The sequence below is a fragment of the Neomonachus schauinslandi genome, chromosome 5 (genome assembly GCF_002201575.2).
Source record: "Neomonachus schauinslandi chromosome 5, ASM220157v2, whole genome shotgun sequence".
NCBI classification, from domain to species: Eukaryota; Metazoa; Chordata; class Mammalia; order Carnivora; family Phocidae; genus Neomonachus; species Neomonachus schauinslandi.
Genome location: NC_058407.1, coordinates 148,957,864 through 148,973,299, shown reverse-complemented (window position 1 = coordinate 148,973,299; position 15,436 = coordinate 148,957,864). Strand labels below are relative to the sequence as shown.

General features: G+C 49.7%; 1 protein-coding gene across 1 annotated transcript; it reads left to right on the top strand.

The window, feature by feature from the left end:
- Positions 1-384: 384 nt before the first annotated feature.
- LOC110588046 (group 10 secretory phospholipase A2-like) lies at positions 385-15,436 on the top strand. Its single transcript, XM_021698329.1, has 4 exons — positions 385-481; positions 3,647-3,797; positions 5,472-5,578; positions 15,294-15,436. Exons 1-4 carry the CDS (start codon positions 385-387, stop codon positions 15,434-15,436), a joined length of 498 nt encoding a protein of 165 aa, XP_021554004.1.

Genomic DNA, 15,436 nt, shown 5'->3' with positions numbered 1-15,436 from the left:
CAAGATCAGTTCAGTTCCTCCCCCTTCCCCCGCCACGGCCCCCAAGTCTTGTCTTCCTCTCGGACGTCCAGGTGAGCGCCGGGAGGGGGCTGCAGTAGTACCAGCAACCGAGCACCTTTGTTGCACGCCTACTCCTGGACCGACCCGCGCCCTCCCTCTGTCGTTCTCCCCAAGTCCCAGTCCGGCACATCTGGAGCGGGATTCTCCCTCCCGCCCGGCGCGCCCCCGCCCATTCGGGGGGAGCCCGCGGCGGAGGTCCGGGAGCGCCCGCCCCGCCTGCCCGCGGGGCCGGAGGCGGGGCCGGGCGGGGCCGGGCGGCGGGGAGGGGGTGCGGGGCTCCGAGACGACACCGCGGCCCGAGCTGCCGGCACCTGCAGCCGTCGGATGGGTCCGCTGCCTCTGAGCCCGCCCGCAATGCTGCGGCCGCCGCTGCTCCTTCTGCTCCTGTTGCTGTTGGGACCCGGACCCGGGCCCAGCGCTGGTGAGTGAGTGAGGAGGGGGGCCCCCCCGGAGGAACGGGGAGCCCTGCCTTCCCGTCCCTCTGCAACCCCTCCAACTCATCAGCCTCTCCACCGCCTCCCGGGGCCCCGGGAGCCCCCGGCCCTCCTTTCCCGCCCCTCTGATGCATTCTTTACCAGGTTTCCAGGAACCCTGTCCCCCAGCCTCACCGCCCCCCCCCAGGCACCCTCCAGTCACCTGTCCCTGAGGTCTAAGGTAGGGCTACGGGGGGGGACACCTGGGAGGGGCACGTGAAGAACAGAAGGTGGCTTTCTCCCCTGCCCCTGGCCATCACCCTTAGAGAGGTCTCCTCAGCACCCGACTATTTCTGGGGTGTACAGACACACCCACTCGCAGGGAAATATAGGGATACACCACAAGCAGGGAGACACGGAGGCACAGGACACCTTCAGCCTCACCTGGGCACTCAGGTGTAGGGTTCACGGACAGGTTCACACCGGGACACAGGCAAAGGGACCTCGTAGGGAACACACATATGCACACATAAAGCTCAGGCAGACCAGACAGCCCGACGTGGATACACACACACACACACACACACACACACACGCACACTCAGGCCCATGGGACACCGGGACAGCTTTGGCACTCCCAAGTAGAGGCTGTCGCGGGCAGACAGAGCAAACAGACCCCAGAATGACCTGCCTCACCTAAGTTGATGCAGAGGGAGTGTTTTCCTTGGTTCCAAACTCAGTGCTGGGCGGCTGCCCCGTGCCTTGGTTCTCTGGAGGGCTGTGCCCAGGACCCTGAGATTGCCAGAGTGTGGTCAGATCGGGGTGGGGACCTCTGGGGACAGCTTTGGGGCATGGAGTTAGGACTGGGGCCATTTCAGGTATGCTTACACAGGGAGTGTTCCATGGGGCTTGGTGGGGCCGGAGGTCAAGGGACCTTTTCTGGAAGCTTACTGTGTGCCAGGGGATCTGGAGTTGTCTACAGCAGAGATCTGCCCTCAAAGAGCTCCCAGTTGAGAAGGTCACTCCCAGGGGCGCCTGGGTGGCTCAGTCGGTTGGGCATCTGCCTTCAGCTTCTCCCTCTCCCTCTTCCTGCCCACTTGTGCTCTCTCTGTCTCTGTCAAATAAATAAATAAAATCTTGAAAAGAGTTAAATAGAGGGTCACTCCCCTAAGCAGACAGCTGCACAGCGTGATAAAGACCCCTATGGTCACCTGGAGGCAAGGCAGATTATAGAAGGAGGTGACAGGTGAGCATGGGGTGAGGGTGTGTGCCCTGCAGGGTGTCTGTGATGGGAAATTCAACTGGAGGAGACGTTAATGATGAGCAGGGGCTGCATGGGGGTGTTGAGAAAGGGGCCCCTTTGTGCAGGGCCTCTGGGCTGTGGCAAGGCCTCTGAGCTTTATCTGGACGGTGGGAGCCACGGGATGTTTCGGGCAGACGCATGGGCAGCTGGGAGCCGCACCTGGCCAGTTCTGGGAGAGCGAGGACTGGTCACCCAGAGAGGAAGGCGAAACCTTTAACTGGTTTCTATGTTTTCTTTCTATTTAACTCATCTCTATTCCCCCACCCCCACAAATATGGTACTTTTTCCACCGAGAAAAAACAACAATGGGTTTAATTTTGGCTCTTCAAAAAAGTCAGGGTGATGAACACTTGTTTTAAAAAAATTTTTTTAAGGATTTTATTTATTTATTTGACAGAGAGAGAGAGCACACACAAGCAGGGGGAGCAGCAGAGGGAGAGGGAGAAGCAGGTTCCCCGCTGAGCAGGGAGCCGGATGCGGGGCTCCATCTCAGGACCCTGGAATCATGACCTGAGCCGAAGGCAGACGCTTCACGGACGGAGCCACCCAGGCGCCCTGAAAACTTGTTTTAGATGAAAAGCGATGAGACCTTATGGGCAGATGCAATGCACAGACCTGGCCTGGCTCCTCTGTCCCCAAGCGGTGGAGAGTGGACACCCAGGAATCAGACAGGTCTCCGTGTGAGTGCCTGCTCCGGGCCTCGGCGGCCCTGTGCATCTTCAAGCCTCAGGCTCCCCAGCCATAAATGGGATAACAGCTGCCCACAAGACAAGGAGGCTATCCTGTTGACAATAGGAGATGCCTGTCAACTGGGGAGCACGGTGCTTGGTATGGGGTGAGGTTCAAGTGATCACACTCCTTACTGTTACTCTGTTTGGTTTTTTGGACCAATGCCAGAGAGCGGACTCCTTCGTTACCTTCACCGGAAGGATTATTGGATGTCCCGGTCACAGTGGGTTTGGAGGGCCCTGACCTCAAGCAGAGGCCCCATTGGTGCCTCTCAGCTCTGTCACCTTGGCAGGCCCCCTTCCCTTGCCCTTATTGGGTGAAGAGGAAGGTGCACTGGTTTGGAGGTCAGAAGCCTGGGTCGGAGCCCCCCGAGAAGATCAAGTTCTTGTTGGCTGTGTGACTGTGGGGGTCGTCCTTGGTGCTCCGGTCTCCTCTTCCTCACCTGTGAAATGTGGGGGGTCCAGTCACCCCTCCTGTGCATTGCTGTGTGTCAGAGATGCACTGGGATGCAGACAGGTGGCTGGGCTCAGGCCGCAGGGCCTCCCTGTGTGGGAGGAAGCCGTGCGTGGGCAGTGAAAATAAGAGAAGATGCAAAAGGCCCCGAGCCCGAGTCTGGAGGGGCACGGTGGGGGGCAGGCGAGATCCATGGACAGGAAAGCCCCTGCAGGGGAGCCTGGTGGCATGGACCCTGTTTAGCTCATCTCTGTTACCCAGTGCCCAGCACAGGCAACTGGACAGACATTTGATTCGGGACTAGCAGTCTGACGAGGAGTAGATGAGGGCAGGAGATTGGAAATCAGGACATTCCAGGAAGCGGGGCCAGCCTTCGCAAAGGCGCAGTGGTGCGACCTTTGGGATGCCGCGGCTCCGTGACTTGTTTTCTCTTTCAGGGCTGCCTTGGAGACATGAATAGTAGAGGTGGGCATGTGCCGGGGGCTTTACATGCATGATGCCGTTTCATCCTCCCTATTGTATAAACAAGGAAACCAAGGCACAGAGAGGTTGAGTAAGTTGTTCAAGGTCACACAGCGAGGAAGTAGGAAGAGCGGGATTCAAACCCAAACAGTCATCCAAGCCCTTCCCGCACTAGTGCCCTTCCCCAAGCCCTGCCCTGCAATCTCTGACCTTTGTTTCCCTCTAGCTTCCCAGAGGTCACATGTGCACCGGCGTGGGCTTCTAGAACTGGCAGGGACCATGAACTGTGTTGGCAGCCGCAGCCCCCTGTCCTACATAAGCTATGGCTGCTATTGTGGCGTGGGAGGCCATGGCCAGCCCCGCGACGCCATCGACTGGTGAGTGCATGCTTGGGCCAGGGCTTAGAAGGTCCCCCACCCCCTGGGGTAGTTAAGGCCTCTCTAAGGAAATACGCACAACCGAGGTTTCTGTTTGGACTAGCAAGATCCTAGCACGCAGTACAACCTGGCAGGCAGAGGGCCTCCTGGGTGACGGGGCCACTGAGGACACACCCCGGGTGTCACAGCTGCCCCCCCGCCCCCCCCCCCCCAGCCTGGCCATGCAATGAATTACTTGGGCTGAAAAAAGAACATAGGCTTGATCAGACATATTATGCACCAGGAACCGTTCTGAGAAGCCCTCTCAGTCCTCACAACAACCCCATTTCAGAGATGAGGACACTGAGGCAGGAGAGATTAATTTGTCTGGGGCCACAGAGACAGTGAGGGGTGGGGGCTGGGATCCGAACCCAGGCAGCCCGGCTGGATTTATGCCCCTACCCGCTGGGCTCCGCTACCATGTGAGAAATGCCCGTTCTGTGCAAGGCTGAGGGTTTATTTAGATCTTCCCGGGACTTCCTTTCATTTATCCTCCGAGGTGGGCAGGACGGCTGTCCCCTGAGGCTCAGGGAGGCACGGCCACTCAGCCATTTCCACACAGCCAGTAGGAGGTGGCAGAGGGCACCATGTGATGGTCTCTTCCCTGGCTTGGAGGATTTGACTGTCCCAGACAGGTATTTGCTCAGTCTCATGCTTCCAAGTCTCCTGGGCATGGTTGCCTGCTTCCTACACATCTTCCCAGATGCAGCTCAGGCATTGACCCCTCTGGGCTCCCAGAGTACCCCCCCGCCGACCCCTTATCCCACGTTCCAGCACTTCTCACCATGCATGTGGTGTCTGGAGGCTTGTCTGCCTCCCCCCATCAGACTGGGGGCTCCTTGAGGGCAGAGCGGCACCTGGCTGACCTCTCCCTGCCAGATCCCATTATGGGCTCTGGACACAGAGGGACTAGTAGCTGGATGGAGACCGTACCAGTGAATGAATGAATCATGGGCAGGTTTGGAGACATTTGTGGATGTTTCTCAGAATTGCTCAACAGCAAATTATCATTATTATTATTATTGAGGTCCTATTATGTAGCAGACCCTGGAGTGGACACTGGGGACACTGTGGAGAGCAGGATAGAAATGGTCCTGTCCTGACAGAGCTCTGGCCACTGGAGAGGACAGATGCTCATCAGTCTTCTCCCTAAAATGAGAGTCTCGTTATAAACCTGCCCTGAAGGGAAGGAACCCAGTTGTATGAGAGGGTGTAACCAGGAGACCGTCATTGACTGGGGAGGTCCGGAGCTGGATGACATCTTGGGATGGGAGCTGGTTCTTAGGCTGAGACCTGGAGGGAGGAAGGATGGACAGGAAGCCGTCCCAGGCAGAGGACAGGTCCCATGCAAAGTCAGGAGGCAGGTGGGGCTCGGCTCACTCCCGGCACAGAGAGGAGGCAGGTGCGCGGGAGCTCAGAGACACAGAATGAGGCAGGCAGGGGCCAGGGGACGCAGCCAGGGCACACCCCACACACTGGGGCCAGCAAAATTGTTTCCCAGGGTGGGGATTCTTGGGGACACAGCTTGGACCAGAAGATGCTGGCTCCCTGCGTGTCCTCACGTACCCAGAGTCCTGGCCGGGAGAGCATCCCTGCTTCCACCCAGCTGCTGGTCTGCCTGTCTGCCATCCCCAGGTGCTGTCACCGGCATGACTGCTGCTACACGCAGGCTGAGCAGGCTGGCTGCAGACCCAAGATGGACCGCTACCCCTGGCAGTGTGTCAATCAGAGCATCATGTGTGGTGAGTCCCCAGCAGGGCCCGCGCCTCCCCCCCCCCCCGCCCCAGTTGCCCCGGGCGTCCCCGCTGCAATAACTCACCACTGCTCCCAACACTGCAGAGACCACCCCCGGGGTTACCTACTCTAAGTGATCTTTAACACGGAGCACTTACGGAAACAGACAAAGAAACCGGGACAAAAGCTAAAAAAGAAATGACACCAGGTATAAACAATCTCAATGTCCATCAGCTGGGGGCGTGGGTAGATTAAACCTGCGATGTATTCTTACTGTGGATGACTCTGCAGCCTGCAGAAAGGGATAAGGTAGAACCTCATGCTGACGCGAGAAGGTGTTGAGTGGAAAAGCAAACTGGAGGGCGACATGTCCAGGAAAGCACAATTTTTGTTTAAAAAAAAAAAAAGAAGAAGAAGCTTGCAACAGAGTAGCATGCTTCTTTTCCGTGGCTACCTGTAGATACTTCAAAGCTCAGAAAAAAGTATGTAGAGATACAGGGCGTGCTGCGGGTGGCTGTGGTCATCCCTAGACACAGGATCAGGCTGAGGCAGGGGTGGTGGAAGGCAAGTTCACGTTCCTGTAATGTTTCCCTTCCTTTACAAAAAGAGTGTCTTCATTAATTACTTTTGAGCCAAAGCTTAGAAAGAAAAGGGATCCACAGCCTGAACTCTGGACGGGTGAAGTGCCCAATCTCTGCAAAGGCATCAAAACGAAATAAAATAAAAAGGTGGACAGATGGACGGGTGGGTGGGCAGACAGAGGGGCGACAGGTGAAGAAGCAGAATGTCATTGGTAGATGTGGCAAGGCAGGTGTACAGATGTTCTCTGCTATTCTTTCAGCTTTTCTGTGGGTTTGAAATTTTCCACAACAAAATGTTAGGAACCAAAAGAAAATGAAAGGAAAGAACTTAGTGGGAGAGGCCTGAGTCTCCAGGTCCTCACCCCCAGCTCCAGCGTGTGATCCTCTCAAGATGCAGGCCAGCTCCACCTTGGCGTGGTTTGATAACCCCCCTGCACCATGGTTCTGAGGCACCAGCCCCAAACGTCCAGCGCTAAGGACCAGACGCCATGGGCTGGGGCTGGGTTCCCCACTGGTGAATGGGGGGATATAGAACCTGGACTGAGCCTGTAATATGAGTGTTCATTTCACTGGCCCGTCTTCCCTAAGGCTGAACCAGTGGAACAAGCCCATGTTCTAGAGACATCCTACCACTTATCATTTGGGGACCCCAGGCAAACCCCTTCCTCTCTCTGGAACACTGTGCCCTCATCTCTCAAAATAGGGCTAATAGTATTGCAGGTTGGTGTCCCCTGCGCCATGTTTGTCCTGCAAATGTCTTGCTTCACCTGCACAATGTTTAGAAAAGCAATTTGAGCCAGTATTTGAAAAGTCAAAACAGGTCACATGAAAAAAATTCTGAATTTCTGAATGTCCGGTTTTCCTTAAAAAAATTGGGGGGGTCCAATATCATCAGACCTGGTAGCAACCATTGGCTGGAGCTTAGAGGGGCTGCCAATTATAGGGAGGGCCTCTCTCTCCCATCTGCCCCAGTCCCCACCATGCCCTATTGCCTCACATTGAGGCCAAGTGACAATTACCACATTTCACTTCCCTTGTGCTCTTCATTTGGTTATGGAAAGAAATATTTCTTTTTTTTAATATTTTATTTATTTATTTGAGAGGAGAGAGAGAGAGCAAAAGCAGAGGTCAGGGAGAGGGCCAGAGGGAGAGGGAGAAGCAGACTCCCCGCTGAGCAGGGAGCCAGACACAGGACTCGATCCCAGGACCCTGGGATCATGACCCGAGCTGAAGGCAGACGCTTAACCAACTGAGCCAACCAGGCGCCCCTCTCTTTTAATCTTTCTAACTTTGTGGAGGAGAAAGTCTCAGTTCAGTGTTAATTTAGCTTTAACATCCCTGGAACACTTGATGATTTTATTTTTTTTAACAGAGAGAGCAGGCTCATATCCAAGAACACTTTCTGTTCATCAATTGAATTCTGCCTTAAAAAAAATTCTTCCTATTTATCTATCTACCTACCCATTTATCTACTTATCTGTCTTTATGTGCAAGCAGTATGTATTTAATGAGGATAATTGTAACAGAATCCATCCTAACTTCATTGTACATTTTACATGACCAACCACTTCTGGAGTTTAAAGAAAAATAAAACAATAATTAAAAATGTTAAATGTTGGGGCACCTGGGTGGCTCAGTCAGTTAAGTGTCCACCTTCAGCTCAGGTCGTGATCCCAGGGTCCTGGGATTGAGCCCTGCATCGGGCTCCTTGCTCAGTGGGGAGCCTGCTTCTCCCTCTCCCTCTGCGCCTTCTCCCGCTCATGCTCTCTCTTGCTCTCTCACTCTCTCAAATAAATAAATAAAATCTTTAAAAAAATGTTAAGTGTCCCTCAGGGCAACCTTACTGGTTTTTTGCTTTTTTTTTTTTTTTTAACCTTACTGTTTTGTTTTTTTTTGTTTAAACAAAGCAGTAAGAAAAGGACTGATGCATTTATTTTTAAGATTACCTTCTGACGCGGGCGCCTGGGTGGCTCAGATGGTTAAGTGTCTGCCTTCGGCTCAGGTCATGATCCCAGGGTCCTGGGATCGAGTCCCGCATCGGGCTCCCTGCTCCTTGGGAGCCTGCTTCTCCCTCTGCCTCTCTCTCTCTCTCTGTCTCTCATGAATAAATAAATAAAATCTTTTAAAAAAATAAAAAAAATAAATAAAAAAAAGATTACCTTCTGATGGATGGTATTTTCCACATACAGTTTCCTTTCAAATAAATCAAATAGCTGAATCCATTTTAAAAATAGGAAGTAGGGTGCTTGGTTGGCTCAGTCGATTGAGCATCCAAATCTTGATTTTGGCTCAGGTTGTGATCTCGGGTTTGTGGGATCGAGCCCTGTGTTGGGCTCCGCTGTGCTGGGTGGGAGCCTGCTTGGGATTCTCTCACTCCCTCTGGCTCTGCCCCTCCCCCACTCACAGTCATATACACACTCTCTCTCTCTCTTAAAAAAAGAAAAAGAAAAGGAAGTAATGGGGCACTTGGCTGGCTCAGTTGGTGGAGCATGTGACTCTTGATCTGGGGTCGTGAGTTTGAGCCCCACGTTGGGTGGGAAGATTACTTAAAAATAAAATCTTAAAAAAAAAAACAAATATGGGAAATAATAGTACATGTACAAGGTAGGTCAGGCTGCTGACCCAGAAGCTGGTTCTGTAACTTTTTTTTTTCTTTCTTATTTTTAATTGAGATAAACATAATGCAAAATTAAATATTTACAGTATAAGCTTTAGTGATATTTAATACATTCATAATGTCATCCACCACCTCTGTCTAGCTCCAAAAGATTTTCTTCCTACCCCACCCTCTCCCTCAAAAGAGCCCCAGTGAGCAGTCAGTCCTCATTCCCCCTTCCGCCACCACCTGGCAACCACCAATTTGCTTTCCCTCTGTATGGATCTACCAATTCTAATTTTATAGATATATATATAAACTGAATTCTGTTATTATATGTTATATATCTCAATTGAGTTCTATTATTATATATAATAATATATAACAGAATATATATTATATATAACTCTATATATTATATTACATAGAATATAAAACAGAATATATATTATATATAACATTATATAATTCATACAAATGAAGTATATATAATATTTCATATAAATGAAGTCATACAATCTGTGGCCTTTGGTGTATGGCTTCTTCCACTTAGCATCATATTTTCAAGGTTCATCCATGTGGTAGCAGGTAGCTGAACTTCATTCCTTTTTATGGCTGAGTAACATTCCCTTTGTAGGGATAGACCACATTCTGTTCATCCATTCATCCGTTGGCGGACATTGGGCTTTTTGCACCTGCTGAGTACTGGGAATAGTGCTACTCTGAACATTTGGGAACAAGTATTTGTTTGAGCATCTGTTTCCATTTCCTTGGGAGATATCACTATGAGTGGAATTGCTGGGTCATCTGGTAATTCTCTTTTTACTTTTTGAGGAACCACCAAACTTTTCTACAGAAGCCGTACTCCTTCATATTCTCATTAGCCATGTATGAGGGATCTAGTTTCTCTATAGCCTTGTCAACACTTGTTATCTTCCTGTTTGTTTTGTTTGTTTGCTTTTAGTAGAGGTGTTGAGTGTATCTCATTGTGGTTTGGGTTTGCATTTCCCTCATGACTAATGATGTTGAGCATGTTTTCATGTGCTTGTTGGCCTTTTTAATATTTTCTTTGGAGAAATGTCTATTCAAGTCTTTTGCTCATTTTTATTTTTTTATTTGTTTATATATTTTTAACATTTTTATTTTTAAGTAATCTCTACACCTGATACGGGGCTTGAACTCACAACCCCAAGATTGAGAGTCACACGCTCTATCGACTGAGTCCACCAGGCACCCCTTTGCTCATTTTTAATTGGGTTGTCTTTTTATTATTGGGTTATAAGAGTTCTTTATATATTTTGGATTCTAGACCCTTATCAGATATGTGATTTGCAGACGTTTTCTCCCATTTTGTAGGCCGTCTTTGCATTTTATTGATAACATCTTGGATGCACATATCTATTTTGTCTTTCGTTGATTGTGTATTTGGTGTCCTAAGAATCCACTGCCAGATCCTATGTCATGAAGACTTACCCCTCTTTTCTTCTAACAGTTTTATAATCTGAACTCTTACATTTAGGTCACTGATCCACTTTGAGTTAATGTTTGTATATAGTATGAGGTAGGGATCCAACTTAATTCTTTCGCATGTGTATATCCAGTTGTTCTAGCATCATTTGAGACTCATTTTTTTCTCCATTGAATAGTCTTAGTACCCTTGTTGAGATTCACTTGGCCCTAGATGGATGACTTCCCTGGGCCTCAGTTTCTTTACCTGGAAGATGGGTATTGCAAAGATGAAAAAAGTGTTTATAACATGATAAACAGATTGGACTGGGTTGTTACTCTTTCCCTTCCCTTCTCCTCCAGCTGTCAGCCTGATCTGAACCTCTCTCTGACCTCCACTACCTCCATTAGAGAGAACAGAGGATCTGGCATGACTCTCCATTAAACCCACCACTCCTGCACTGCAGGGAAGGAAGACGTCATAAGGGTTACCGGAAGGATGGTCTTAGATATTCTTGGACTCTCAGCTGTATCTCCTTAGCATGAAGTAGCAGTTGGTATAAGAGCAAAGCTGAATTAATATGGAGACATAATATCAATTTTTAGGACCCAAAGTGTCCCAGACATGGTCTTGTCCAGCTCTCTTATTTAGAGTTGGGGAAACTGAATGAAGCTCAGGGAAGGAAGTGACTCGCTTAATGTGGTGGTCATGTGCCCACTCCTGGGCGCATCCCCTGCCCCCAGACTGCCCCCAGACTGTCCAGCCCCAGGGTGGGCAGAAAGGAGATGAAATGGGGCTTGACTGGGAAATCGGTTGAAGTTCTCTCCCTTGTCCCTTCAACTGCATGTTCGGCTTGCTGCTAAGCATGAGAAGGCGATGTCTGTAAACTATTTACTGGTGTGTCTGCTGGTGGAGTTCATGCCTGTTTACAGAACTGGCCTCCCTGAACCAAACGAAAAGAACCAAAATATCTATTCTGCATTTGTTTTTGGCTAAAAATATTCTCTTCTTCTGTTTGGAGATACTCTGAACATAGCCGTTTACCTAATTACAGGTGTTGCCCATTTTCCATTTATGGGCCTGACTTAAATATATTAAAAAAATTTTAAAGCCTATGATAATATTTACTGGAAGGTCTTTATTTTAAGCTTAATCCTTGGGGGCTGTTTTTTCCTTTTAAGTTTTTATTCTTGAATAACATGATGCTGTTGCGTTCCTGAGGCTATGGAGTGGTGAGACCATGTCTTGCTTTTCAAAGAAACTTTCTGGGGCGCCTGGGTGGCTTGGTCAGTTAAGCATCTGACTCTTGATTTCGGCTCAGGTCATAATCTCAGGGTTGTGAGATCAAGCCCCAAATCAGGCTCCGTGCTGAGTGTCTAGCCTGCTTAAGACTCTCTCTCCCTCTGCGCACCCCTACCCTCCCTCACTCTCTTTCGAAGGAAGGAAGGAAGGGAAGAAGGCAGGAAGGCAGGAAGGAAGGCAGGCAGGCAGGCAGGCAGGCAGGCAGGCAGGAAGGAAGGAAGGAAGGAAGGAAGGAAGGAAGGAAGAAACTTTGGGTTGGAGCACAAGGTCAGTATAGGTGTTGGGTCAGCTGATTCTGGGCTGGAATCCTGGTTCCCCTCCCTGCTTAGTGTTGTGATCTTGGGCAAGTTACTGAATCCCTCTGAGCTCTGCTTTCCTCATCTGTAAAATGAGAATAATAAAATTTAGGTGCCGGGTTTGTATGAGGATTGGAAACAGCGTATGGCTATCGTGTCGTCCTCCCAGCAGATATTATTGCGAATCTATTCTGTGTCAGGCACCATGCTAGGTTTTGGGCGAGATGGAGAAACAAGGTTCTGTAGTCTAAAAGGAGGAGGGTGGGATTATAGTGTCTGTGCTCATTGCTGTTATAAGTACTGGGTTGGAAAATAAAGTAGGTGAAGCATCATACCTGCTACAACGTGGATGAATCTTGAGAACGTGATGCTAAGAGAGAGAAGCCAGACGCAAACGGTCACATGCTGTGTGACTCCATTTTTATGAAATGTCCAGAATAGGCAAATCCATGAAGATGGAAAGCAGATTAGTGGTTGCCCGAAGAGATCAGTGGGACTCAGGTGAGGGGAAATGGGGAGTGACTTCTTTTTTTTTTAAAGATTTTATTTATTTATTGGAGAGAGAGAGAGTGAGAGAGAGCATGAGAGGGGAAAGGGTCAGAAGGAGAAGCAGACTCCCCACCGAGCGGGGAGCCTGACACGGGGCTCGATCCCGGGACTCCAGGATCATGACCTGAGCCGAAGGCAGTCGCTTAACCAACTGAGCCACCCAGGCGCCCTAATGGGGAGTGACTTCTTAATGGGTATGAAGTTTCTTTTGGAGTGATAGAAATATTTTGGATCTAGAAAGGAGTGATGGTTGGTTGCACAACACTGTGAAGGTACTAAATGCCGCTGACTTGTGCACATTAAAATGGTAAATTTTGTTTTGGGAATTTCACCGCAATAAAAAAATGCAGGGGAGCAAGGTAAGGGATACTCTTTTATATAGAATGGTCTGGGGCCAGAGAAGCAGTAATAAAATGCCACTGAAACAGAGACCTGGGGAATGTGAGAGGAGCCATGTAAAGAGATGATAGGAACAGCCAGTGCAAAGGCCCTGAGGCAGGAATGAATGTCTGGGTGGTCCAAGAAGCTCAAGGAGGATGGTGAGGCTGGAGCGGAGTCACCTAGATGAGAGTGGTGGGTGATGATGTCAGAGCGAGAGGGTCCCATTGATACTATACAGACAACCCCTTGACTAACCTTCTGGTGTTTTTCCTGTCTTTTTCAAGTGCATCATTAAAAAAATACCTGGCATCACTTCTTGGCCTTTCGGCTAAGATCAAGTGTAAAAAAAAAATACGGCAGTATGTTTTGTACCCCTTATTTTTTGCCGAAGTATAAGCTGTTTCTCATGTCATTAAAACCCTATTAAAGAATGCTGTGTTACAAACATGAATTGCAAGGGTGGGCGCGTCCTGAGTCCTTGCACCATTCCCTTCCTGCAGACGGGTCACGAGACCCAGTTGGGGTCCTAGTCTTCTCGCCCCTTCTTGGATTTCTCCTCTGGAAGGTTGGGGTGCCCTGTGGCACAGCCCTGAGGGCTGGGTGAGATGGGGACCATGGAGCCCTTTGCCCGGTGCCTGGTTCTGCATAAATGCACAATAAAGCCTGGCGTCCGTCGTCCTGACCTCTTGTTGTTATTGATTTAATGAATTATAACGAAGGCATTTTGCAAGCGTTTAAACACAGGCTTTTGGATTTGGGGGGTGTTTGTGTTTGGTCCTCCCTTCCAGTAGTTTTCTAGAGTTTGGGAAGCTTCATGATGAATTTATATGAGAAAAATGTTCTCTTTCGGTTCTCTATTAATTTTTCCAGTTAGGCAAGGATTAAGCGTCCGTTGTGGGATGGTTGGACAGCTGGAAAGGTTAAACCTCTCTTACACTTGCTAATCTCCCTGCTTTTAACCAAGACACCCCGATTTGGGGCTTACAGCCTTTAGGGAGGCGATATCATCTAACTAGCCTTTAATATTAGAAATTGACCTCCACTGGTTTTTGTTGTTTTTCGACCAGTTTCTTAATTTATGGTATAAGATTTTGGTTTTCTACTTGTGGCAATGATAGAATTAATTTTTTATTTATTTTTAAATTTGTTTAATGTAGTTTAATACCATGTAATATAATTAAATTATAACTTATTTAATAATTGACTTACTATTTAAAAATGAGGGGATTTTTAAATTTTTTTAAGATTTTATTTATTTGACACAGACAGAGAGAACACAAGCAGGGGGAGTGGGAGAGGGAGAAGCAGGCTTCCCGTGGAGCTGGGAGCCCGATGCGGGGCTCGATGTGGGGCTCGATCCCAGGACCCTGGGATCATGACCTGAGCCGAAGGCAGACGCTTAACTGACTGAGCCACCCAGGTGCCCCTCCAAGGAACATGAGAGGATCCTTAAAGAGTGGCTGGCTGCTGAAGGAGGTCGGCTCCAGCTTACTGAGTGTCTACTGTATGCCCTGCATTTTACCCATTGGGTAAACTGATCTGTTGGGTGTCTTTTCGATCTCCCAGCAGCCCTTAGAAGTAGGTACTATTAGTATCCCTGTGTTGCCCTGAGGAGACACCTAGAAGGGATGAAGTGATGTGTCTAAAGGCACAGAGCTGCTACATCCCTGACCGAGCTGGTTAACTCCAAAGCTGGTGCTTCACTCTGCCTCTGGACGCAATTTGGAAGGATTCAATGGTGGGTGGGTTTTGTATTTACATGTATGTGAATAATTAAAAGCCCACACTAAGAGGCAGTGGGTGGCATGGTTAGGTGGGATTTCCAAAGCTGTTTCAGGCATCATGCCTTCTAGATTAGTAAAATACCACTTGAAGATCAGGGAATCTTTCTAACCCCAAGCAGTGAATCTCCAATGGTGGGATTACTGCCAAGGCGGAGACTGACCTTCGGGTGGCGCCCTCTGCCTCTCTACAAGGCAGGCTCAGGCTGGAAGGGGAAGATGGAATACGCTCTTGAAGGAGCAGGGGGAAGAGACGTGGAGAAGGAAGGCAGAGAGATGCAGGAGGAGCCGACATTGACCGAGTGCCCGTCCCTTGCCAAACCGCTGCTGGGCGCCCTACATGGGCTTCTCCGTGACCCACGTTTCCAGTGAGGACTTGGCTCAGAAACCTTGGGCAAGGTCACCTAGCTAGGAAGTAGCAGAGCAGGCACTCCAAAAAAGCGCCCTGGATCGTTCCCAGGCACCTACTGCTTATCTGCACGGATCCTCCGGGGAGGTAGTGTAATGTTGATGCGGAAGAGAAGCCAGAAGGTCGCATGGACTTTGGACTTTTCCATCTGAAAACACTTCCCTGGCAACTTCAGGTTCCTTTTCCGTAAAACCGGGCCAATGTCGCCCCCCCCCCCCCACTCCCCGGAATTTGCCAGGATGGAGATCACGTGGTAAATTGCCAAGCGTCAGGTAGATGCAACTTACCACCCTCCCTGCCTCCAGCTTCTTGGCTTCCCTAGTGTTTACTGTCAAGTCTCTGAGAGGCCCTGCTCTAACTCAGTTTCCCCACTTCTTCCAGGACCAGCGGAGAACAAATGCCAGGAGCTCTTGTGCAAGTGTGACAAGGAGATTGCTTACTGCTTAGCCCAGACTAAGTACGACTTAAAGTACTTATTCTACCCCGGTCTCTTGTGTGAGAAGGACTCGCCCCAGTGTGACTGA

Coding starts and splice junctions, on each gene's coding strand:
- LOC110588046 (XM_021698329.1), top strand. CDS start 385: ATGGGTCCGCTGCCTCTGAGCCCGCCCGCAATGCTGCGGCCGCCGCTG. Junction 482..3,646: donor CGGACCCGGGCCCAGCGCTG/GTGAGTGAGTGA, acceptor GTTTCCCTCTAG/CTTCCCAGAGGTCACATGTG. Junction 3,798..5,471: donor CCCCGCGACGCCATCGACTG/GTGAGTGCATGC, acceptor TGCCATCCCCAG/GTGCTGTCACCGGCATGACT.